General features: G+C 43.1%; 1 protein-coding gene across 8 annotated transcripts in view; it reads right to left on the reverse strand.

The window, feature by feature from the left end:
- usp9 (ubiquitin specific peptidase 9) overlaps nt 1-24,122 on the reverse strand; it is a 34,147-nt gene that overhangs the window by 5,131 nt on the left and 4,894 nt on the right. For 2 of the 8 annotated variants that reach the window (XM_084544305.1, XM_084544302.1), the window contains exons 3-44: nt 21,959-22,104; nt 21,472-21,551; nt 20,065-20,177; nt 17,654-17,872; nt 16,778-16,893; nt 16,406-16,657; nt 16,161-16,296; nt 15,919-16,071; nt 15,276-15,380; nt 14,929-15,135; nt 14,696-14,832; nt 13,365-13,403; nt 12,018-12,151; nt 11,821-11,911; nt 11,206-11,319; nt 10,880-11,108; nt 10,243-10,338; nt 9,918-10,129; nt 9,568-9,808; nt 9,260-9,409; nt 8,938-9,058; nt 8,680-8,810; nt 7,766-8,044; nt 7,519-7,644; nt 7,150-7,275; nt 6,882-7,048; nt 6,685-6,793; nt 6,425-6,571; nt 6,189-6,335; nt 5,873-6,080; nt 5,556-5,776; nt 5,155-5,342; nt 4,900-5,073; nt 4,661-4,802; nt 3,769-4,525; nt 1,970-2,093; nt 1,657-1,882; nt 1,411-1,540; nt 1,101-1,286; nt 659-879; nt 479-567; nt 231-387 (exon numbers count right to left, since the gene is read on the reverse strand). In XM_084544305.1, the coding sequence (XP_084400431.1) occupies nt 231-387; nt 479-567; nt 659-879; nt 1,101-1,286; nt 1,411-1,540; nt 1,657-1,882; nt 1,970-2,093; nt 3,769-4,525; nt 4,661-4,802; nt 4,900-5,073; nt 5,155-5,342; nt 5,556-5,776; nt 5,873-6,080; nt 6,189-6,335; nt 6,425-6,571; nt 6,685-6,793; nt 6,882-7,048; nt 7,150-7,275; nt 7,519-7,644; nt 7,766-8,044; nt 8,680-8,810; nt 8,938-9,058; nt 9,260-9,409; nt 9,568-9,808; nt 9,918-10,129; nt 10,243-10,338; nt 10,880-11,108; nt 11,206-11,319; nt 11,821-11,911; nt 12,018-12,151; nt 13,365-13,403; nt 14,696-14,832; nt 14,929-15,135; nt 15,276-15,380; nt 15,919-16,071; nt 16,161-16,296; nt 16,406-16,657; nt 16,778-16,893; nt 17,654-17,872; nt 20,065-20,177; nt 21,472-21,551; nt 21,959-22,104 (7,146 nt within the window). Of the gene's footprint in view, nt 1-230; nt 388-478; nt 568-658; nt 880-1,100; nt 1,287-1,410; nt 1,541-1,656; nt 1,883-1,969; nt 2,094-3,768; nt 4,526-4,660; nt 4,803-4,899; nt 5,074-5,154; nt 5,343-5,555; nt 5,777-5,872; nt 6,081-6,188; nt 6,336-6,424; nt 6,572-6,684; nt 6,794-6,881; nt 7,049-7,149; nt 7,288-7,518; nt 7,645-7,765; nt 8,045-8,679; nt 8,811-8,937; nt 9,059-9,259; nt 9,410-9,567; nt 9,809-9,917; nt 10,130-10,242; nt 10,339-10,879; nt 11,109-11,205; nt 11,320-11,820; nt 11,912-12,017; nt 12,152-13,364; nt 13,404-14,695; nt 14,833-14,928; nt 15,136-15,275; nt 15,381-15,918; nt 16,072-16,160; nt 16,297-16,405; nt 16,658-16,777; nt 16,894-17,653; nt 17,873-20,064; nt 20,178-21,471; nt 21,552-21,958; nt 22,105-24,122 lie in introns of all 8 variants that reach the window. The other 6 variants (XM_084544303.1, XM_084544301.1, XM_084544308.1 and 3 more) reach the window with 3 other exon arrangements.

Raw genomic sequence — 24,122 nt, forward strand, 5'->3', positions numbered from 1 at the left:
TTATCCGTGAGTAGGAAAAGAAAAAGTGATTCATCGGACCGGGCCGGGCAGTTTTGGAGACGTCGTTATTCCAACTTGTCAATTTTTCCTGCTTCTAACATCAACTTTCAGGACAAAATGTCCACTTCCTGTCCAATATATCCCACCAAATCACAGGAGATTATCTGTGTTATTTCATTGGTCGTAATGTTATGGCTGATGGGCGTCAATCCAAGCACGAGGAAGCGTACCTGTAGGATCTGGTAAGCCACAGAGCAGTTGCTAAATAGAGCCACCATGCACTTGATGCACTGATAGGCCCGTTTCTGGTAGTGGTTCTTGGAGCGTTGGATGGTGTCAAAAAGCCCATCTCTGTCGTCAGGAATGCCTTTCAGCACGTTGTGGATCCTACACACACAAGAACAACAACGAGAAATTTAAACTAGGATCATATTTACAGCTTAAAGCATTAATTTACACACTGAGCAATGAGTCTGACCTGTGTGTTTGCCAGGAGTCCTCAATGAGCAGGATCTGTAGCAGCAAGTCCAGGTAAGGCCTCAGCTCATAGGTGTAGGAGTACGCCACCTGCAGACAAACACGTTTACGATCTGAATGCCAGCAGACAGATTTCCAACAGATTTCCGGATGTTGGTTTGACGTGGCGTCGGGCGTTTACCTGCCAGAGCAGTTCACTGAGCACAGTGGAGGAGAACTGAGGGTTCTCCCAGCAGCTGAAGCGGAGCAGCTTCACCGTCTCCTCCGAGTTGCTGCAGTCCTCGATGATCTTCTTCACGTAGCTGGTCCTCACGAACAGGATCTCCGCAACCAGCTGCTGCACAGGCATCACTGGAGCCGTCAGGTTGGTATCCCCATAGGGGTTAGGTAGGGGAGGGTTACCTGTAGAGTAGACGGAGAAGAGAAGAAGGTTAGAGCAACTATTATGAAAGAGGAACATACAACGTTTAATTTCTGAGAGCCCTCAGCTCCAAGCAGCGGCTACACAGCACAGGCTCAGAGCGGCTGGTTTGTCAGTCACTAGATCCTGAGCAAGGATGAAAATCTTCACTGGGCTCGAGCCTCTCACCACCACTACGGCTGAGGTCAGGTATTAAACTCACCATTAATGGAGGACTGCATGCGCGAGGAGACGTCACAGCAGCGAACCAGCTGCGAGACCACAGTGTAGAGCTTGCCCAGCTCAGCGTACTGGTACTTGATCGGAGGGCCGGGACCCTCGTCCAGAGCGACCAACATGAAAGTGGCAGGAACATTCAGCTTCAGCAGCTGGGTCTTTTCTGCCAGGCCTGGGAGTGGTAGAAACAGCGAAGGGGAGAAAGGGAAAGTTAATTATGTTTTTGCTAAACCCTTGAATAATTAACTGAGGAACAGATGAACATGACAGGTTGGTGATGTCTGTGCGCTCCTTACCCAGATTGGCGTACATGACAAAGAGGTTGAAGTACTGCTGCAGGTGACGGCCGTGTTCAGAAACCTCTCTTCTGAGCAGGTTGAGTACAGCTCTCAAAAGGTGGTCACTTAGACTGAGGTTATCACAGCCCTGAGACACAAACAGTCAAACCATTTATCAATCTACAGCACACAGAGAAACTCCAGTGATAACACGTGCTAGAAGCTTCCTAAAGTATCTTCTAGGACGTAATAACTGGCACCGACCTGAGTCGAGGGTCCAGGCGAGGCGGTGGGGGAGGGACAGGGGCCGTCTTGCAGGGAGAAGTGAGCGATGAAGACGATGAGCTTGGCGAACGCGCCGCGGACCTCAGCGCTCGGGCACTCGAGCAGGTACTCGGAGAACCGGTTTGGGTAAGCAAACAGAACGTTGTGTGCAAACCAATAGCGTACATTCTTACTGTGTCTCAGCAGGATGCAGAGGGCGTCATACCTACGGGGAAAGATGAGGAGAGTGTTTACAGACAACAGGGGGAAACAAAAAAAACACACACAAAAAAAACGGGCAGACAGAGCTTACCAGTCGCTGGCAGGACCCCGTACTACTTTCTTGGTGTGAAAACCTGTGTTGAAGAGGAACCTAGCAGCCAGCTGAGCACTTATCATAGCAATCTCCTCTGCCTCTGGCAGAAGATGGTCTTGTCCTGATAAAAAGAGAGGGGGAAAAAAAATACCAAACCACAATGACTTTCTTCCAGATACACACTATGAAGTGACATAAATATAATCTAGACAAAGGAAAAAATGAAATCTAGTCAGCTGAATCGCTACCAACCACATATCCTCATTTCATCGGACCAAGACACACACACATTACCGTATATACCCGAATATAAGACGAGGTTTTTGTCCTAAAAATAGGCTGAAAAATGGGGGGGGGGTCGTCTTATATTCGGGTATATACGGTACTTTAAAGTGCCGACACACAAAACTGACATCAATCACTGTGATGCTGCCTCACATCGCTTGTACCTGGAGCAAAAAAAAAAAAGACAAGCTGGGATGTACACTCTACTCTTCACCTGTGTAAAAGGAAATGACTCTTCAAACCAGCAGGTGGCAGCAGCCTGTATCTGTCTTTCTGTTGACAACTATTAGCGTTGAGGCGCTACAGAAAGCCTCAAACTGGATCATCCTGACCAGTATCTACAGTTTATTCATTCTAGATGATGATGATGTAGTAAAGTATTTGAGCATCTAATTATTGTTTACTTTAGTTTTTTTCTTATTTCACAGTGGTTACTAAACTTAACAGCCAAACAGAGTGATCTCTCCGACCGACTCGCTCCACCGCCAAATCAAGATGCTCGAGCAGGTGGAAACCCGCCGACAGGGGTCCGACCAGGGACAACGGTGCAGGACGCACTGCAAAGACCACTTACTGACAGCCCAGCACCTGCAAACGCCTAACCATCGGCTTGATGTGGAGTATATTGTATAAAACAACACATTTAAACACACTTTGCAGGTTTGCACGTTGTCCTTTGTTCTGGTTCTGCTGCACTATAAAATAATCACCGCAAGAGACAAACATCCTCTGATTGAAGATAGTCAGGTAAGAATGGCAGGAAATTGTATTCTTGTTAAATCCACTTGCAGCGTGAGTGAGTGAGGTGAAATAGCAGATGGGAAGCCATCAGCTCAAAATGTGAGACAGCTGTGTTCACGCTTAGGGGAAAGATGAAAATCAATGAGAGGGCTCCGATCAATAACACACAATCATACATTAAAAAGGAGCATGACTGGGTCTAGGTGTTGTGGCAGAAGGTGAACGGTTTCAAACTCTTAATATATTTAAAAAAAATAAATCTTTTGAGGCATTCAGAGCCGATTAAGTTCTTTGCAGTGATGAGTTCGCTCACACGTGGACTTCACTGTGAAACATTATGACGTTCTGGCTCAATTAATAATGCATCGGTGCTTTTTACTGCCAAATAAAGAGGCGGTGCAGTTCTCGGCAGACCGTGCTAAATTAGTGCACGTCAGGTTTTTTGTTTTTACCACCACCACAGTGATGCTGCGTATTTGAACCACTTTTAAATTATTAGATGTTTTAGTCATTGTGGCAGCTGCTGTATCTTTAAGAGAGAAGTTTTTAAATCCACAGTGTAGATACGATGAGGAATTAATTAAAAGTGAGGGAGTGGCATGACTTACCTGGATAAATAAAAAGGTCTGAAGTGGCAACTAGCTTTTAAAGACGTGTTTAAACTCTTTAGATGTTGGCTCTAAAATTTTGGCTAGCTACTATTTTATCTTGATAAGCAGTAAAACAAAACAAGTTTGCATTTGGCTGCGTGCGACAAAAACAATGCATACCTGGAGGAGGGTTTAAATAGACACTGTTACAGGTCAGAAGTTTCTTAATGAACTGGAAATATTCCAGGCTGTATTGCATTCGGTTGTGCATGAACTGGACGTTCTGCTTGCGGACGCTGCACTCGATGACACCAGGCATCTTGACCTGATGCGGCTTGGTGGAGGACAGGGTCAGCTCCGAGATGTATTTGACAAGCTCGCTGTCCTTGTCCAGTGAGTCCATGCGCTCGTAGAACAGGATGTAGGCGTTCCACCAGCGCTTCTGCCTCCGGTACGACATCCTTTTCATCATATGATCAAACACCTCGCCCATGTACTCCCCTCCAAAGCACTGGTTCTTCATCTCCTCCTCATCGTCCATCTTGCACTCGGTCACGTCGCCGTCGTCGAACTTATACCACCGATTCTTCTCGCCGTCGCCCCCGTTCCTCTGGATAATGTAGGAATAGTAGTGTCCGCCGCTGGCCTGGCCCGAGTGGACCAGCACTCCCACCAGACGATACTTGGAGCTGCCGGGCGGTGTGGGCTCGGAGGGCTCGTTCTGTTGGATCACCTGGTTCTCTGGGTTGACGTCGTCGCCCTCCAGCTTGGCCACACCTGCTACCGTGTACGGCTCCATGTCCAGCTCCCTGGGGAACTCAAAGTAGTCGTTGAACTTGATGGCACACTCCCTCTCCCAGTCGTAGTCAAAGCGCTTCAGCTGGATGGCCAGGACAGGCGGCAGCTTCTTGATCAGCAGACGCTTCACTGTATCCACCTGGCAAGAAAAACAAAGATTTATGATAAATAAATAAATGTCCTGGACGTTAAAGAGAGAAAAGAGAGTTTTAATGCCTCCTCCTAACATAAATATAACACTCTGTCTTGAAACAGAAGGCCGCTACGTTCTCACCTTCTTGTTACACTTCTCACAGTGGTAGGCATTGGCTCCTTCCAGCAGATCTCCTTTAACATACTGCTCCATGGAGTCCAACAGGTTCTGGTGATTTCTAATGTCTACATTGAGCGTTGTGAACGACTCCTCACACTCGTACCTAAAAACACACAACAGTTATTAGGTAAAAACAACCCAAGTAAAGGTCTAAAAAGTTATTTATACTGAGCAAGTACAGGGGAAATAACCGCAATCACCTATGGGGGCATCCCTGACAGATCTTCTGGTCAGCAAAGGACCCTCCCAGCACCTTGCTGAGCATGGCAGGGTGGCCCAGAGCCTTCAGAGCCTCATCCAAACTGTCCACCAAAGAGTTGAAGAACTCCAGAGCATCGTGCTGTTCCCTCAAGTTAACTGGTTCACCCCATAACCTACAAAAAAGAGAAGAATTTTAGACATCCGCAAATGCTAAACAGGAAAAAATACAAATAGTGAATCGTCTCGTGAAATACCTGAACTGTTTCCAGAATCCCCTGGGGACGTAGTACTGCAGCCTGGAAGCAGCCAGGTGGCCAAAAATGACCTGTAGGTGGCGCAACACACCAATGTTGTACTCCTTCCTGTCCTCCGACTTACTAGAGGGTTTATCATCAAACTGGTGATGGTAGCTGAACACCTCATCCCGAGGATCTACATTACTCTGTGGAGACAAGACAATGAGTTTTACCTGCTGCTGCTGCTAGGAAAAGAAGACTGAATGGAGTCCTGTAACTACGCTGCCCTCAGCTCCAAGCTCAGCCTACATGGCCTAAAAGCTTAGAGTTGGGTATTTTTGTCAGTCACTGGATGCTGAGCAAGGATGAAAATCTTCACGGGGCAAAATCTTTTGTCGTAGCACAAACTCTCACAGTACCTCATTCTCCTGCTTCTCATCCCCAGACATGTCGTCATCCACATCTGTGCCGGTGCCCTCGATGGCCAGGATGCCGTTGCGTATGGGAGGGATCATGTACAGCTGCTGAATCACAGAGTTCATATAACAGGTGGCCCCGGCGTTCTTTAAACCTACGAAGCCCTTGTTGGGGCGTGGGCCCACTGGAGGCAAGTACTCCCACTCCGTCAGTGTTTCACAACCTGGAAGGAGAGGGAAGCAAAAACGCCATCATGCACGCTGTAATGCACACGTGATGGGATTCGTCTATAGAATGGCCCACAGCATTGTCTCCCTACCTAGATAGTACATGTCAGTCAGAGTGTCGACTATTTGTTTCAGGTTACGGACACAGCCGACAGCCAGCGCCACCAGGAGCTCAAAGCCAGCGTTGATGGAAGCAGGCGTGCTGCACACTGGGATGGCCTGCTCCGTGGGGAACTCGCCGCTCTTCATGTACTGCAGGTAAACGTTAGACGCTGGGAAGATGAAGTCATCAATCAGCTCCTGGATGAGAAGAAGATGTGAGATATAAGTAATGTTATGAGCAAAGAGGTAAAAACATAAAATAGATAGTTTTTTTACAATCTTTACATGAACAGTTTCATTCTGTACCTTAATGAGGTTCGCTCCTCCCTTCTCACAGCCGATGTAATATTTCTTCTCTGGTGTCTGGAAAGCTAGAAGCTCTTTGGTGACCCCAAGATGGCCCTCCAGGATCGTCTCCTCCACACCTGTCTCCCCTGTCCTCTTAACCTCATCCTGGTAAATGAAGACACACTTATGAACAAACTGACTTTTCTGGAGCTAAAATACAACTTTATTTGTCAGATATTTCTTTATTTTTTTACCCGTATCCGTTTCAGCCAGTCGATCTCATTGTTGAGCAGCACCTCAGCGTTTGGCAGGTTGATGTTGCTGTTGTAGGCGTAGTTGAGCAGATGTCGGAGCAAAGTGAAGTAGTCCCCAGCATGCTTGGCTCGCTCTTTGGCCGTACTCTGAACAAAGACACGGACAAATTGAAATTACGATTCGGGGAAAGCAGTTAAAGGTTTACGTGGCGATGCGTTAAAAGTGTCCGATACACTTGAAGACACTTAAAGCCACTCACCCCCAGCACAGTGAAGAGGAGGGTGATGAAGAAGAGGAGGGGTCGATGGCCCATACAGCACCGAGTCGCCATCAGGAAAAACTGCTCTTGTGCCATCTGACGCACAGACCTGTCAACGTCACGTGTGTCAACATTAGCATCAAGTCTCCGTCTCAGTCAGTACATTCATGCTTGGAACACATGCTGGTGTAACTTACTTGCTGTGGCAGTGAAGCAGCAAGTCTATGATGAAGGTCTGCCAGGCTTTCTCTTTACTGAGTGTGTCCAGAGCCGTGGGCATGAGGGCGAAACACAACGTCATCACTTCCAGGGCCTCGCAGCACACCTGCTCATCTTCTCCATCCGGCTCCTTGGCGGCATTCGTCTAGAAAGAGGAAGATATATATATATATATTAAAGGTGCTCACAATGTCTTGGTCTCTTAAGAATGTCCTGCTCGAGTACGGTTAACAGTTAACATTTTACCTTCTCGTATATTTTGCTGATTTCTTCATTAGAACTGAAGACGAGCTGAACTGTACCACAGCCTGAGGCCCAGACTATTTTCTGCACAGCTCGGATCACACAGATGTCTGGGATGTACTTTGATGCCTGGAAGAAATTCTGATGAAAAAACAGTTCCCATAAAATCAATTATTTCAGACAGCACAACTTGACAAACAAGACTTTCATGTGCTTGTCCGATGTGGGCTTAAAACATCTTCCTTACAGGCTACCTCTCAGTACAGCTGCAACGCACGGCGCATGTAAAACTATTCATAAAAATTCATCGCAAGCACAAGCTTGTGATATTCTAATCTTTCAAGCCTCTGCAAATCATTTCCCTTCTGTTACCTCATCAGAAATCTGCTGGGCCAGGCGAATCGCTACATTTCGCAGCATGCATTCTGAGGCAGGGTTGGGGATGTTTTGCAGGGCACTCTGCAGAACCAGAGCCTGGTCATGAGTGGCCTGATTTATCTGTAGACAGGAGACGGGGGTGTGGAGAAAGAGGCAGACATGTCAAGCGAACGACCGGCAATCACTGAGGAACTAGAAATACAGGTTCTTTTCTCTGTGCGGGTCATGTGTGCGGCCTAACCGGAGAGACGGGAATATTTCCCTCCGCGTTGGGCTGGCAGGCCTCTGCTACAGCCTTCACGTGCCCGAAGCCTACTGCAGTCAGCAGGAGCTTGGCAATCTTCAGTGCGTTGAGGTAAGCCCCACGTCGAGTCTCCATGTCCGCCGACGGCAGGAAGTTGTTCCTGGTGAGCATGCTCAACACCAAGGGAAGACCGCCGCTCTTCAAGAAGTTGTACTGGAAGTCGCTGGCGTCCTCGCCCAGAGTGGCACTGGCTGGCATCAGCAAAGCATACACAACCTGCAATGTAGACAAGAATGACATGGATGTAAATCAACAGGCATGAGCTACAACAGATAACACGGTATACACTCACTAGTGAAAACAAATGCATCGCAACAGAAACATCCTGGATGTAATCTTTGCTTCATGGAAGTTGTGACATTCAGCATTTGTTTAAAATAACAGAGATTAACAGAGTTTTGGAGGCTGCAGTGCTATTGAATAGTATCGTGTTGTGATAACACATGTTTCTATTATTTTGGCAACACCATTTTAGCGAGTACATTAAAAATCAGAATCACTTTTGTGATAAATTCTATCCAGTTTAAAAACATCCTCAAAAATGATCATACACTTGAAATACCACCTTTCTGATGCTGTTTCAACATAAACTGAACATTGTCCTAGAAAGACATCTAGTGCAGGACTGTTATATTAGAATACATTGGTTTTGGCAAGTGAGTAAACATAATGTAAAAACTGGAACTAATACATGTTACTGCTTTATATTATTCACTGTAACCATGTTTTTAGACTACTGTTCATGCCCCAATAGCAAACTACTTCACCACAAGCTCGTCTGTCCGAGATTATAAGATTTGCGGGAACAAAAAGTATCAGGAATTGTAATGCAAGGCCACACTGCGACTTGCCTCAATGAGGTAGAGCACTTGTGAGGGTGAGGGGCCGAAGAAGCGCGAATCCAGTGAAGGACTCAGGCTGTTTTCGCCGAGCTTGGCGTGATCCAGACACACAGCTCTCAGATTCTCCACTGTAGTGTTATCTAAAGACGCAGAAACGGAACAAAAAAACGGCCGGTGAGATAACACTCTCTCTGTACGTGTTAATGTGCAAGCATGCTTTCAATTGAGCACAGCGGGTCGATAATGTTATGTAGCACGCGTGTCTACCTGGAGGCATGAGTTTCATGAGAACTCGAGCTCCGTCTCTAAGCAGAGGCATGTTGAGGTTGCAGCCCAGGTCGGCCACCTGCCACAGGAAGGAGATGTACCGCAGATGCAGCGACATGATCTGGAAAATAAGAGAGACCGTGTTACAGTATTCGTAGAGAGCACAAAATGATGATAAATAAAATACACGGCTCACAGGTAGCAATAATGTGTCCTCCCCTATGCTATATAAGAAGCTTAAAGTGGATTTTAAATATCATGCACATGCCGCAGAAGTAAAAGGAAAACGGTCCTTCGTTCAGAATCTGTGTTGGTAACTCACCACACCAGGAAGACAGCTCTCCACCTCGGGGTTTGGCCCATCACTGTAGTGGTTGCCGTGGTTACCAGGAGAGCCGGTGGACGAGTCTGATGAGCTGTCTGGGCTCGAGGGCATGTTGGCACTCACCTGGGTCAGCTTGGCCGTGATGAGCTGTACAAAACCAAAAAAATAAATAAATAAAAAGTGAGAGTGACTTAATGCGGATGTGATGGATGGAAGACTAAGCGCCGTGTCTGTAAGTTCAAAGACGCACGTATTTTTAGAACAGGTGCGTCAAAAAAAACAGGAGAAGACGAGCACACTCTCACCGTTTTGTCCTTCAAATTGAGCTGACCAATCAGCTTCCTGTCGTCGGCTGGATCGACCACCTCCCCGCCGATAAAGAGCTCGATCTTGGTGTGTGCGGCGTTCGCCTTTATCCTGTTCAGGATGCCGCGCCGAACCGAGCCAATTGTGTCATTGGTGTGTGACCAGATGTCTAAATCGTCGACCTGACGCCCCTGGTTGGGGAAACGTACGATCAGCGTGATATGCTTCCCACGGAAAGCTCTGCAAGAGAAACGGAATGAAGTTACCAAATTTGGATGTGGGTAGATTTCACGGATTTTCAAGCGCAGAAGTAAATTTACAGTGAAGCAGGCTATCACTGCGAGTGTACCTGGACATGGGCAATATAGTCCTCTCCTCGTGGTAGTCACTGTCACACTCATTGATGTACTCTTTGAGCACAGTGAGAACTCGCACCATACGGATGGCCTCCTGACGGGCACAATTGATACTGTCTTTGTCCCCGTCCAACACACAAAGGGTGTCATAGGACGCCTTCAGGCGGTCAAAACACGACTGGATGAAATCTTCATGAATTTCAACCTAAAAAGGGGAAGAGGAAACTGGTGAAGACTTGTCCCTGATAATTTGACAAACACATACAACAGAAGCAGATTAAACTTTTAATCTTAGGGAGTTGAATCAGTCCCCAGTACCTGATTGACTTGTAGTTTTGGTCCTAGGTTGGTGTAAATCTCTTTCAGCAGGTCTATGGCTCGGCTAGCTATGTCGTCACTTCCTTGAATAACAACCTAAAAGAGAAAAACGGTAAAAAATGAGTCTTTCATTGTCACATCTCTGCAAAATATGCAAAAGATGAAGTAGTCTCATCATCAACCAAAAGAAAAAGAGGGGACAAGGAACTATGTAAAATAAATTTACTAGGTCTAATTGCACATGGACCACAATACTCATTGCAAAAGGTGTATATGAGTATTTATAATGAGTTTAAAACATACAAATGTTATTATTATTAAACCTTATTACTCTTAAGTTGCGGACGCACGTCTGAGAACTACATGCAGAGTGCTACTAACACCTACGCACACGATGGGCAATTCCTCCTTTGTTTATGTACATGCACAAGTCTGCAGAGAGTTATTGCCAAAATATCAAAGCTTAAAAAACAGAGGCTTTCAAAGTCTGATCTCGGGGATTTAAGTGGTGCTCAAGGTGACTAAAAAGACTCCAAGGTATTAAAATCTCATCTCCTAAATCAAAGTGGATGAGCCTTCAAAAGAAATAAAAACAGAAAATCTGTTTGTGTGCGCTGGCTCCAACTACTCTCCTCACCCTCCAGAGATAGTCCAAGCCTATTAGTTCCAGGTCATCCATCATGTAGGCCCTGCGCTTCGCCACCAGCTTGCCCTCCCTGCAGTTGACAGCCTTGAAGAACCTCTCAAAGCACTTCATGCCATTCTCCGTCAGCAGAGATGGGTCCAGCTGCAAAACGTTGTTCTCAAAAAAGTCCTTATTGATGTCCGGGTCCAGGTCTGGCTCATCACCCATCAGCTTTGAGTACCTATTGGGTGTCGCAAGAGAGTTATTCGGATTAATTATTACGTTTGAGGGAATTAATTTAATCTTAAAAACAAGGAGTGATCAAAGGCGAACTGTACCATTTGAAACAGGCCTCGCGGTCACAGAGAAACACCGCGTTCTCTGCGAGACACTTCCAGATCTGCTTGGCCTGAGGGGCACACAGCCACAGCTGGCCATCTTTGAGCAGGAACCTGGTGGGAGGAAAATAAAAAAAAAAACAGAAAAGAAAATCATTAGTGGAGAATGGTACCCTGAAGGTTAGAGTAAAGGTCACAGGGCTGGTCACAGACTTGTACTATAATTGCTGGTGGGGGTTAAGAGACAGGCAGCACTTGATCTTTCCTAATTAGCCACAGTTGTCCTTGAACAAGGTACTTAAATGGAGCAGGTTAACGGCGAAAAGACAAGACGGGGGGATGCTTGGCTGCTGTGTAAAAATCAAAACGGATGAAAACTAACTAAAGGACTGTTGGGTTACTGGTCAATCGATAGATAATGGGTAGATCTGGTAGAAGCGGGCTGCAAGAGTTTATTTTGGTTAATATGAGACAACATGTTCTGAGATTCTTCCATAACTTCAGGCAGACAAATCCTTTATCCTTTATAAAAAACATTCATACAATTTCTCTGTACAGTCTGAAGTGTAATAGCCTTGTTCACTGAATGCATCTGAGATACTTAAAGTGACCTACCTCAGGAAGTTGAGTCGTTCCTGTACTTCCTGGACGTGGCTGTAGCGGCTTCCTGGTCTGACAGTCTGGGGGTCAAACTCTGCTTGTTCTTCTGTAAAACACACACACACACAACCAGTCAGATGTCTCTTCTCTAATTCCAACTGGTGCAACTATGAAAATGACATTTAGACTCATTTAGGACCCAGACAAAGTACCTTTAGAGAACTGCCTCATGGTCTCCATGTAGGCTGAGAGGTTCTCAGCCACCAGAGTGACCAGAGCGTGGTTATGTTGCAGCTGGTTAATCAGGTCATGGCGGTAAAACACATGAGGACTTCTCTGGGTTTGACTGAAGAGAGAAAAGCGGGAGTGGTGGTGGATGCAAGGGATACAAAACCACATATTGAGTGATAAAAGACGAGAAGCAAGAATTTACAGACAAGTCATTACAAACTTTTTTTTTTTTTTTCCGATTAAGAAAACTTTGTATGGTTGATTTCTTATTTCTTATTTGTTTATTATATCAGGGACGTAAAGAAAGCAGCTTTCTGTTTATCTGTGTGTGTGTGTGTCATAGAATAACCAGCAGAAGAAGTCATATCATTAAAAGTCATTTCCTGCCTTGTTTTAAAGATGAATGTTTCTGGCTTGAAAACCAAGCCTGAGAATGAATTCGATAGTCACCATAGCACAAAGACACCCATGGGAACCTTCCACATTTTGAAATGCATATAAAAATGTGGGGAAACAATAACAGGTGTAAATTTGAATAAGTGTGTCCAAGGCATGAAATAACCCTGATATTTTTTTTTGCATTGAACGATTTGAGCTGAAAGAAACTGGCATCAGGAAGAGTGGGGCTCCATCTCAAAGGACCTTTCATTTAGTTTCTGCAACTGACTAGATTAAAAGGGCTACTCTGTGTTATGCACTATGGCTTGTCTTCAAGCACTGAGAAACTCCCCAACAACTAGAGAAATTAAGCACATCAGATGGAGTTTACCAAACAATCTCTGCTCGTCTGACATTCTGCAACCACACCTTGCACATTGTTTGGACACTGGCATAAATGCAGCAACCACACCCTGATTTATCCTAACAGATAATCTAAAGATAATAATCATCACTGTATAATCAGTCATACAAACTGGAGGCTAATGTTACACATGACTGACTTCTTGTCCTATATCATCTTTCTCTCTCTCTAGGACTCAGTAAATCTAAGGTCAAGTGCACCTACAAAAAAATGTAATAGATGAGCAAAAGCATTAAATTATGAAGGTATAATTTAATGCTTCCCTGCACCCTAAAATTTAGAGCTGTTAGTCTCAATCTTGTCAACCGTGCTTGACCGGACTCAAGACGTGCAGGACGAGTCATTTGAGATGAAACCCAAGAAAGAATTGCTTAAGCAGATTCATGGCAGAGATCTACATTATTATTATTATTATTTTTTTTTTTTTTTTACATAGTAAAATATATTGTAATTGTGTCAAAGAGAAAGTTAAGACTTGACGTAACACAGAAAATAGGTAGAACCCTGGAATTAGCACTCAACTTACCCCGCTAAGTTCGTTTGTATGTTAATTGGCATTTTCTTTCTGAAAAACAACAGGCATGTGTGCTACATATTTTCTACAGTGACTATAAAAAGACACTACTTCAGATCAAAACAGTTTATCATTACCGTTGAACAGTGTTACAGCAAACCAATCTTAATTTAATAGTTTCACAAATTCACTAGGTTTAAGTAAGTAGTCGTGTTAGTTCAGCCTGTAGAGCCTGGTTAAAAAGAGATTTGACCAACAACAGCTCACAAATTTACTCACACAGTAAGAAAAGCTTAGATTTAAATAATAAAAATGAATGATGGCTGGATCCTATTAAAGCTGCATTGGTTTCAGGGACCTGGTATTGGTGCATGCTGGTTTCCTGTCACAGATAACTGGGACATTTGAATCGATTGATGCCATCTTTAATTTATTTGTGTTTTTTTTGTTTTTTTTCTACTGTGCCAAGTCTGCAGTGAAACGGGTTAACATGATCACTAACATGACAGTGGCTGGACAGGCTAGAGGAACAGACTAGAGAGAACTAGTAAGTTATCTGTACACAGCATTAGCTACACTAGTGAAAATTAAATGCACTGATATGTAACAGTCCTCCACTGAATCGGCAGCTTCATGAAGGTTATAGTATCCAGAATTTGTTTAAAATAACCAAGAGAGATGTTAACTGTGGATTGCTGTACTGCTGAATTGTGTCGTGTCGTTCCGAAACAAGCTTCTGTTATTTCAGAACAGAAACGTTTTTTTTTTTTTTGTTAAATTCAATCCAGTTTAACAGCAGCACGAACTCCATCCTCTAAAATGATCACACGTATATGGATTACCACCTTTTTTTCTTACAACCGTTTCAACATTATAACAATCATTAAGCTCAGATTTACTGCAAGACTGTTACATTAGGACGCATTTGTTTTCACTTTTCAGTTCTTTTCAGTGTCCCTGTCAACCTGTAATGCTTGATTTAAGGCGAGATGTGTTGACTGCAAAAATTTTTGATTTAGTAAGAGATGTTTAGAGTAAAGAATGAAAAAAATAAATGCGTGTATAGCCCAGCCGTGTTGGTCATCACTGATGGGTAGTTAATGCAATCAAAGTGAGTAGCAGTGGTATAACACTAAACTAACCTGCAAGGCCATTTACTCTCTTGAGCACTAAGAGCAACAGAAACACTACAGCTGTTGTGCAAATGTGATAAACATGGCAAAATGAAATGTCAGGACAAATATAAATGTTGTTTTTCTTACAGGCATTTTATGCAAAATCATTACTACAATCTAAAATAAACAGTTCCTACTGGCTAGAGTTCTACAATGACATGATCTTACCTAAGATTTTGGGGAGCTTCTCCAAAGAGGCTACAGATTTCTCTGATTTGCTTCAGGGCAGGTATCACCCATTTGTCATTGGTCCGTAGTTCCTCTATAAAGCGGTCTATCCACTGGATCTTCTGCGTGTCTCTGTCCTGTAAGGGAACATTAAACATCCTCAGCATTAGTTAAACAAGTCCTCCGTCTATTATTTCTTCTCGCCTTCAAATACGTTCTCCGGCAACGTGTACCTGTGAGCAACTATAGTCCAATATCTTGATGTGAGCACTTAGAGCCTGGTCCATGATGTCTACAGGCACATCGTCGCTGTGTGCCAGGTTCCACAGCAGGTTGAGGACCTTGTGGGCCATCACACCGTCCTTATCATCCTCAGCCAAACGCCGGATCAGCTCCAGCAGTTTTTCACGCTGCTTCTTGCTGGCGTTGGTCCAGCTTGCCTGTGGAAAAAAAACCAAAAAGGACCAAGTTCAGAGATTAAGGCGCGATACAACAAGGTATTTGTGATGTTAACATTTGAGTCTTAGCCAGAAACGAAGGTAAAAGGTGTAGTTTGTGACCGCTGAAAAGACAAACTTACTTTGAAACAGTCGAAAAGGTGATCGAGCTGCTCAGGTGAGAAGTCCCATGCCAGCTTGGCCAAGAGGTCATGGACGTTCTTCACAATTGCCTCATGCTTGCCAGCCTGCAGACGTACACAAACAACAAGGTAAATATTTTCCGACTTTATCACCAGCAATTATCTGACGAGGGCCTCATCCACTCCTGATAAAGGCCCCGAAATGAGAGGCAATTTCCCTCGTGCCGGGAAGCATAGGTGTGACTAAAGTTTAATTGATTGTCTAATCTAAAAAGTTAACTGGCGAAGGAAACGTGTGGGTTTGTAAAGTTTTTCTCCTTGCGGCTGTAAATGATGTGGCCAAGCTGACTGGACAACAAGGACATTTCAAATGGAGCGCAGCAGTGCAGCAGTCAAAACACATTACTGTCATTTTTAGCATTCTTGAAAATTACAGTTCATCTCTAACGTGGAGAAAAAGACAACAGAGCAACACACTGCACTACACAATAGCGGGGTTGTTTTGCAATATTTGTTTATGCATCCTTTCATGACTTCATTAATTTATGACCTTTACTTTTTTTTTTAGGTAAATTCACAGTTTGCAAAAAACTTAAAAATAGCCGACATACGAATACTAAAAATGTCCTTAGTTGCAGATTACCTGTGCAGCCCAGATGTTGTCCAGATCTTGCATGGTAAGAGCTTTCTCTTTGATAACGAAGCGAAGGATCTTCTCCAGTTTCTCGACGTACTGCGGCTGATGCAAACTGTCCCTCAGCACAATTGACAGGATGTGGTTCTGCTGGATCCATTCCTGAGGTACAAAGAATAAATTCATTTTTTCCCCAGGAGATATTGAAGTGTCAAGTAATATTGTTAAGAGCCCAGATGAAGTGAGCTTACCGCCATGCGCTCTGCAGTCAGCCATTCCTCCTCTTCGGGGTTGTGCCGATGTGTGTAGTAGGACACACTGGAGATCACCTTGTTAACTTCATTTAGTGCATTCATTTTGCCGTTAAAAGAAGAAATTTGCAATAACCTGGGGACAAGAATTGACAGTTTTGTTAACATCCGATCCTGTTGTCGGTATGTGATGTATAACCGCACTTAAAGCGAACAAAATCTTGGGTTTTCATGATCTTACTCACCTAAGAATCATTTTTAACCTAAAAATCTCTAAATTCTTCACGGTCTCCTCCTGCCCTGGTACACGTGAAGCCAGATTCTTCAGAGACTTGATTATCATGGACAGTGCGTCGTTTTTGGCTTCATTCTTGGCCTCTTTCTTTAGCTCCTCATCTGTGAGATTCTCAAGAAACTGGGGAACCATCTCGATGACTGGAAGGAAGTACTTCTTTACTGTGTGCAATGTGAGGAACTCGTAACACTGGCCGAAAGGCCTGTAACACAGAGAGCACGAAGATTACCTCAACAAAAAACTTGACCATTACGCAGAGGCACTCAAGTAGCCTATAAGATTTTAAGTTAATGAAATGGCGTGCGTTGCCAAGCAGTCTCACTTGATAAGTGCAGCGATGATCTGGACGTTCAGTGCTTGGCCGCTCATGAAGCGATCGTGCAACATTTGAAACCCGTTTAACGTGCCAAATTTGTTTATTAAGTCCACCAACCAGCCCTGTGAATAAAGAATAAAGATTAAACACATTAGAAAAACTAATTAACAAGCTGTGACGTTTATGACAACATAGATTTATGGTCATAAATTTCCATGGAGAAATATCGAGATTACCACCGACAAAGTAAAACAACTCCATCTCTTCAAAAAACTAACTGAACTTCTCACCCTTTAGCACAAAAATACCTTTAAGCAGACAAAATGGTTGCATTGTGGATGGATGTGTGACCCTAAAAAACAAACAGTAACAAAATCTGACTTAACAGTTGCACAGCAGAGACCTAAGTAGTCCTTGGCCCCCGGCCAACGGAGGCAGACAGGCTAGCAGTGCTGCAACACCGTTCATAGTGACCCCGTGCCCACGCTGCATTCATCACTCTTTCAGTGTAAAATTCTATTCTCTGGTGTATCCACCTTCTCTTTTGTGCAATCTGTTTCCTGACACAGGCATTAAGTGCCGTATGGACAGTGTGTTCCATATTTTTTATTATCAGGCTATTCCAGAGGGATTCGCTTTGTTTCACAAGGGCCCTTAGGGTGAGACTAAAATGCCACTCGAGGGATTTAATCTTGGAACAAGAAAGACAGGCTGTCTGTCCTCAAGAGGGGAAAAAAATAATAAAATGCCCATTTCCTGTATAACTGTTCTTGACAAGATGTTTTTTTTTTTAATTATATACACACGGCTAAACATCAAACATTTATGAGGCAATATGCATCTAGATTATTATAAATGTCCAGTTTTAATGACCCAGTTCACCTTAGGAGATCGTGGGTCTGGTGGCCGGGCGTAGAGCTCGTCGTCAGCCAGCTGTGCTCCAGCAGGGACGGTCTCCGAGGGCCGAGTGCCGTTGTAGATGTGGAACTTGCAGTGAGGGTTGGTGGCCATAGCCAGAAGCTCCAGTAGAGGAAACCAGTCCTGAGAGAGCTTGGCCACACACAGCTCCACCAGCCGGTGTGTGTTATTGATGATACACCTCTGTGGAAGGAAAAAACAAGGTAGAACACACAGTGATGAATTAACCCTTAAACCACCAGAGGGGGAAAAAAAAAAAACACAAAAAAAATGTCCTTCCTTAAGACTGAGATGATTCCCATTGGTTTAATGACAATAACCAATGTTTCTTGACTCAAATCAAACCACATTGAGACCGCAATGTTGATAACCGTCAACTACCACAATCAAACTAAAGCCTAACTTGAAGTAAAAGTAAAAGTTAGATAGATTCTGTTAGCACCATAACCAAAATTGGCTAACAATTGGACATTCTCTCTGAAGTTTAGTTCATGGTGTTGAAAACTAGTAAGAAAAAGATCAAAGCTGTGGAGCATGATCCATTCTTATTTCTCAAAATATTAGTCTTTTATGTCAAATGCTTTTTTTCACAAATAAAAAGAATGAATCAAGCTCACCAATCTGCCATTGATTCAACATGCTGGATCCCCTGAAAAGCCTCACATAGGGGTCCGACTAGTGCCAACATTCAGGGCAACACAAGAAAAACCAGGGCTACAGATGCTCACCCAGGGCATGACACCAGAAAATGGCTGTCTGTTGGCTTGGTGCGTCACCAGAGCTTGGTTGCAAAGAACATTGACCGTCATTTGAAAGATCCAATATCGATTCATAAAATTCTTTGATCTATTTTTAAAATATCTGCCATTTCCAGCACCTTTGACCTTGCTGAGGTCTTGCAGAACTGGTTTTGCCCAAGCAGTCTCGTGAAAGAGATCTAAAACATAATAACAGAAGCGACAACTACGTAGAGCACCGTTCTGAAAGCCTGAAAGCTGATGTGGCGCAGCATTTTGGATTTAAAAAGTAAGACAACAGAAGAGGAGCAGGACAAACGCAAAGCCGCGAGCAAGACGTACCAAAATGAGGTAACATTAATTATAAGATTACCACAAAGCTCCAAAACCAGTCGTTTAAAACGGAAATCTCTATAAATAAACTGAACCGAAACCCAGTGAATCAGAATCAATTTGTTTCAGGAAATCAGTAGTGATACCCAGCCCTCTGTGTCACAGCTGTAAAACATATATATGAAGTTACTGTAACTTTTATTTGACTCAGCAGGTAGGTTAAAGATTCAATCATTACACATTATTTTATTTAGTTAAAGCCTTTTTTTTAAACTACGGTCCTATAATTTATAATTTACTATTCATGGCGTCTAACCAGTGACCCTGCAGTCAAACATGTCATGACTGAGCAGCTGCTACAGCCTTAACTCCTAAAATAGACGAGCCTCACATTTTACTTGTGACACTTTGGTGCCTTTATTGGGATTTCACATCATCAACATGTGGGATGTGTAAAAATGTTCACGAGAAGTAAACGGAAACAAATTCAAAGCATGTGTTTGCCGTCATGCCATTAGTAAAAGGCAATAACCCGGTCCTTCTGCATTACCCCCCCCCCCCCTCCGGCTGGTTCAGATGTCTGAAGAAACCAGATAGCAGTAATCAATATGGGACTGAACCCATTGATGCATTCCAAGCAAGATTTGGGAGACTTTAGTTGCTCAAAAGGTGCTTATGAAGCTACTAGCGGATAAGCAACATGACTGATTAGAAAACTCAGTGTGTATTATAAGATATGGTCATGCACTAAAAACGTTCTATCATAAAACGAACCTAATCAACCTTTTTTAACACTATTTACAGTCTGGGTAATAGGAGAAAACAGGAAACATCCTCAGCTGTCTCACTAGTTTACTGTGAAAAGGTTCCAGGGATCAATCTCCCTAACACAACCAAACAGCCAGTGTCACCTACTTCAAACAAAAAGATCATTGGTCACTGCTGGCGTTGCCTTTTCCCCCCTCTACAAAACTAAACAGAAAACTCAATTTAAAAGGCAGAAGCCAGGTCTGAAGCGTGCGTACAGCCAATGAAATGAGGACAAAGATGTCAAAGAATGAATGAAGTGGAGGTGACCACGCTGAGTCACGGCACCTGACACAATAAAATAGATTCCTGTTAACCTTTCACAAACACCTTTGAATCCATTTTAATCTGCACAGGATAGTTGTCGTTGCTGGGATCAAATTCCACCAGCTGCAGAAACTGTCTCAGCCTTTGAACATGTCAGCCATATATATATATTTTTCATAGAAAATCTGAATCTGCTTTTTAAATGCACAATGGCGTGACAAACAAACTCACATGAATCTCAAACTTCCAGCCGCTGACTGCCTCGTCTGTCAGGATCTTCGTGAAGGAAATGGTCAGACCATCTCGGAAAAACCTCTGACATGCCTCACACTTCACATCCAGTCCTGCAAAGGAAAGACATCCATTAGATGAGACTAAACATTTACACTTGAATATGCTACTAAATGAAATGAAATACAGAGCTGAGACATTTTAAGAAGCACAAACGGCTTTAAGAGCATGAACAAGGCGTAAAGTCAAGCAAAGACGGATATTCACACACACACACACACACATATATATTCAATGATCTTTCAAGGTAAATTGCACACATTCACATCATTCCTAATTCAAATCTATAATGGCTGTGAAGCAATCTCTGCGGGGTTAATATATATAGTATAAGGTTGCCGTGTCAATTGTGTAACATCCATAATTACTATGTTTACAGCACAGTCGTCCTTTTGATTCCCTGCTGCACTCTGGTGGATAGTATTAAAAATAAACAGCTGTAGTAAAAAAAATAAAGCAACTTGGGAAGATACCCATTTGATTAAATAAAATTAACAAAGTCTGATATTAGCTTTTAATGAACTGTGAAATCTCCCTTTGTCACGAAACAAGGACAGCGATTCTTTTCACACGGATCACTTTCCTAATTAATTAGGAAGGGAACTATTCACAGCCGCCAGCAAACAATGATTCTATTAATGTAGAAACGTCGCAGAGTGTTGCTTTAAATCAGAGGATTAAAAAAAATAAGTATGAAGCCAAGGGACATTAAAGAAAGTCCCTGGTGTGAAAAGGTCCAACTGGGCCATCCTGCTCAGGTTTTAAAGTGGGGATACTGGGATAAAGTGGAGATAGGTTTTATTTTAGTGGTTAAATGTGTAGGCAATGTATGTATTGGCTGATAAACAAAAATAAAATCCATTTTCTATTTAAACACCTTTGCAGCTTTTCTGTTTGATTCTTTTCAGTTTAAAATAATAAATCTTTATTCGAGATTAATCCATAATTAAAACTATTTCTGAAACTATTTTATCCACGGATTAGTCAAGAGATAGAAAAACAGAAGAGTTTCACATATACGCCCTTTAACTTTAACAATAAACTTTAACTGAAATACAGCATTTTTGTTCTTTAGACCTTGACGGGCAAAGAATGTAGCCAGCCATATCTTGAGATGAGCTCTGAGGCGATAAATTGCCAAGGCTTTATGCTTTTAGTCAATTTAAAAGGCACAAGGCACCATCAAAAATTAACTCCCAACAAACTACTATAAACAGATTATGCACAAATTCGTGAAAACGCCAACTTAGCTAGTTAGGCCTTTGATGTAACATGTGCAGCCTGATAAGTCGCTTAAAGAGCAGGATCTAAACATCTTTAAGGACTCAACATTCAGTACATTCCTACCTTTTTTACTCAGGTCTATAGCAGCTTCCAAGAGGACTTCTAACTCTCCTTTTGGCAAAACTGGAACAACCCAACGAGGCCTAGGAGAACAAAAAAAAGACATGAATCACCAGAAAAAAAACAATATATGGGCATAAAAAGCGTGACTAATGCATGGATAGTGTCCATCTGCAGCTAAATTTAATTTGCTGTTAAGTACATTTCCTGTGAGAGTGTGACTGTTGTGGTGTGAAGCAAACTTTAAAAGAGACTACACACACACACACATTTAATTAAAATATTCATGGGTCAAGGCACAATGGATTGAGGCCACTGTCTATTCTGTCTGATCTGAAAATGTTTTAGCTTGAATTAAAAACAAAATGTGTCCTCACCACAAACACTGCAAGACAGAGGAAGTAAGTGGAGTATCTGTTCGGTTTTAACAAAGCACCGACTGGGATGTGATCCAAGCATGTGGCGACTGAATAAGCAAGCGGGCACATACCTGTTGATCATGTCATCGAGCTTGGCTAGGTCAGTGTGAGGAAAAGCGGGCTCTTCCTCCTCCAGCTGAGGGGGCCCATCCCCCTGGCCCTGCTCATCTGGAGGGCTCACGGGAGAGTTCTCATTAGATGAGTTAGGAGATGATGTCTGGAGGGCACAGACAATATAAAATTAAGAGATTTGTGAATGAATCGTACAACCAAACCCCAGCAGTATTGCAATGTCAAACCAAATACCTCAAAAAATTAAGATGTCATTAAAAATTAGACATTTAGATATAAGCTGATATCACTGACGAAAAGAAAAGGCCGTAACTCAGTCATAAAGGCTCAGCGCAAACACTTGAGAGTGTACGGGGAACACACACCTAAATTTGCTCAAGTTATCCTGTAGCACGTTGCAGTGAGTGACATTTTTACATATTCACATATTAAAAGAATTCCCGACAGACGAAACTCTCTCAGCAAAGCGCTGAACTGCAGCACAGTGACCCACTGACCAACAAAAACAACAACTTCGATCAACCTTGGCGGGTTTTTACACTGATCTAAGGAACATTTAACCGGCAACACTGGCCGCTAAATTAGCACGATTTTCTTTCAAGAAGATCAAGATGCTCCCCTAGTTAACACAAGTGAATAAATAACTCTTTAACACTCACACACCCTTCCATAGCCAATTTCTGTTCTGACAAATGGTTTCACTTGCAGCTGAGTGGGCATAAGTCAGGAGTCAATGGTTCAGCACAAAGGGCACCAGAGTATGAGCCATAATATATTGAATCATGAGACGGCTGCAGATAAACATCCCTCACGGATGCATTGTGAGGAAAATATCAACACCTGCAGAATGTAATTTAAACTCCAGGGCCCATTAGGCTGCAGTGCTCATTAGACACCAGGGAAAAACAACAACATTTTTAGACAGACACAACTTTGCTGCCATTTTTTTTTTTTTTAATAACAGTTTGGAGAAACAGGAAATATAGTGTGCGAAAACAGGTTGATGACGCACAACAAAGGTTCCAGTCCAGGAATGTAATTGGTTAAGTGGCATGTTGGTTAAACCACTCGACTAACAGGAAAACAGAAAGTGATTTGTTTTTATCTCTACCTGAAATATAACTTGGTAGAAGACAATCAGGTTTAAATGCATCTTTAAACCACCGTTGTCGTTGTAGAGATAAAAAGATATGCAGATTTGTGGCAAAGAAGCAACCACTGGCAGTTGCATCTTTTATCTGCAACGGCTACTTCTGACTTTTTATTTAATTTTTAAAATGTTCCTCTAATCATTTGCAAAACAAAAATCCGCAATCAAACAAGGAGGCTTTTTATTTCATCCCAGGTGTATCCATAGTAGATAACAAAACATCTTGCATCTCCGTTGCCTCATTACATTCCTAAAAGATTAATGTAATTTTGCTAACGGCTGTGTTTGCTTGGATGAATTAATCCAAGGGCGCCAAAGCAAAACACACAGCCAAATGCATTTTCAGTTGTTCTGAGTTGAAATAACATAACAGTACAAAATCCAGGTGGGACGTACTAAAGCTGCAAAGCAAAAGCGAAACTTTAATTGATGTTTTTTTTTTTTTTTACTCTAGTTTCTATAGTGACAGATGCCAGTGAAAAGAAAAAGCCCCTCTCCTTGTCTGGCGGTAGAGTTCCTATTGTTGTGGTCACTAAGTGTACACCCATATGGAAATAAAAGAGACAGGTGTCCTTCCTGAAAGGACCTTTGTTAAAACAATGCCATTCAAGTCACCATTCCTATAGTATTTGGCATGCAGAGCAATGCTCTTTTCATCCATATCTACCTAGAGAAAACAAAAAGTGAGGGCCGACGCGGTTTAAATATAAACGTGTTAGCATGTGGGTGTCTCTCTGTTTCAGAGCTGTCAAACAGAAATACTGGAAGGAAGAGCGTAAGAGAAACAAAGGCAACAATGTGCATCCATGAATGGATATCCAAGCACCAGGGCCGCTCTCTTCTTTATTTCCTTCCTCCACAACGAGCGTGCACCGGGCCTCAGAGCTGGTGCGAGCAGCTGTGTATATGACAGTAAAAAGCGGGATACACGTCGTTGAGAGCACAACTGAGAAATATAAAATGTGGGGGTGTGTGTGTGTGTGGCGAAGGCTCCTTCTGCTTGGCTGACCTAC

Source organism: Chelon labrosus (genome assembly GCF_963514085.1).
Source record: "Chelon labrosus genome assembly, chromosome: 5".
Classification (NCBI taxonomy): domain Eukaryota; kingdom Metazoa; phylum Chordata; class Actinopteri; order Mugiliformes; family Mugilidae; genus Chelon; species Chelon labrosus.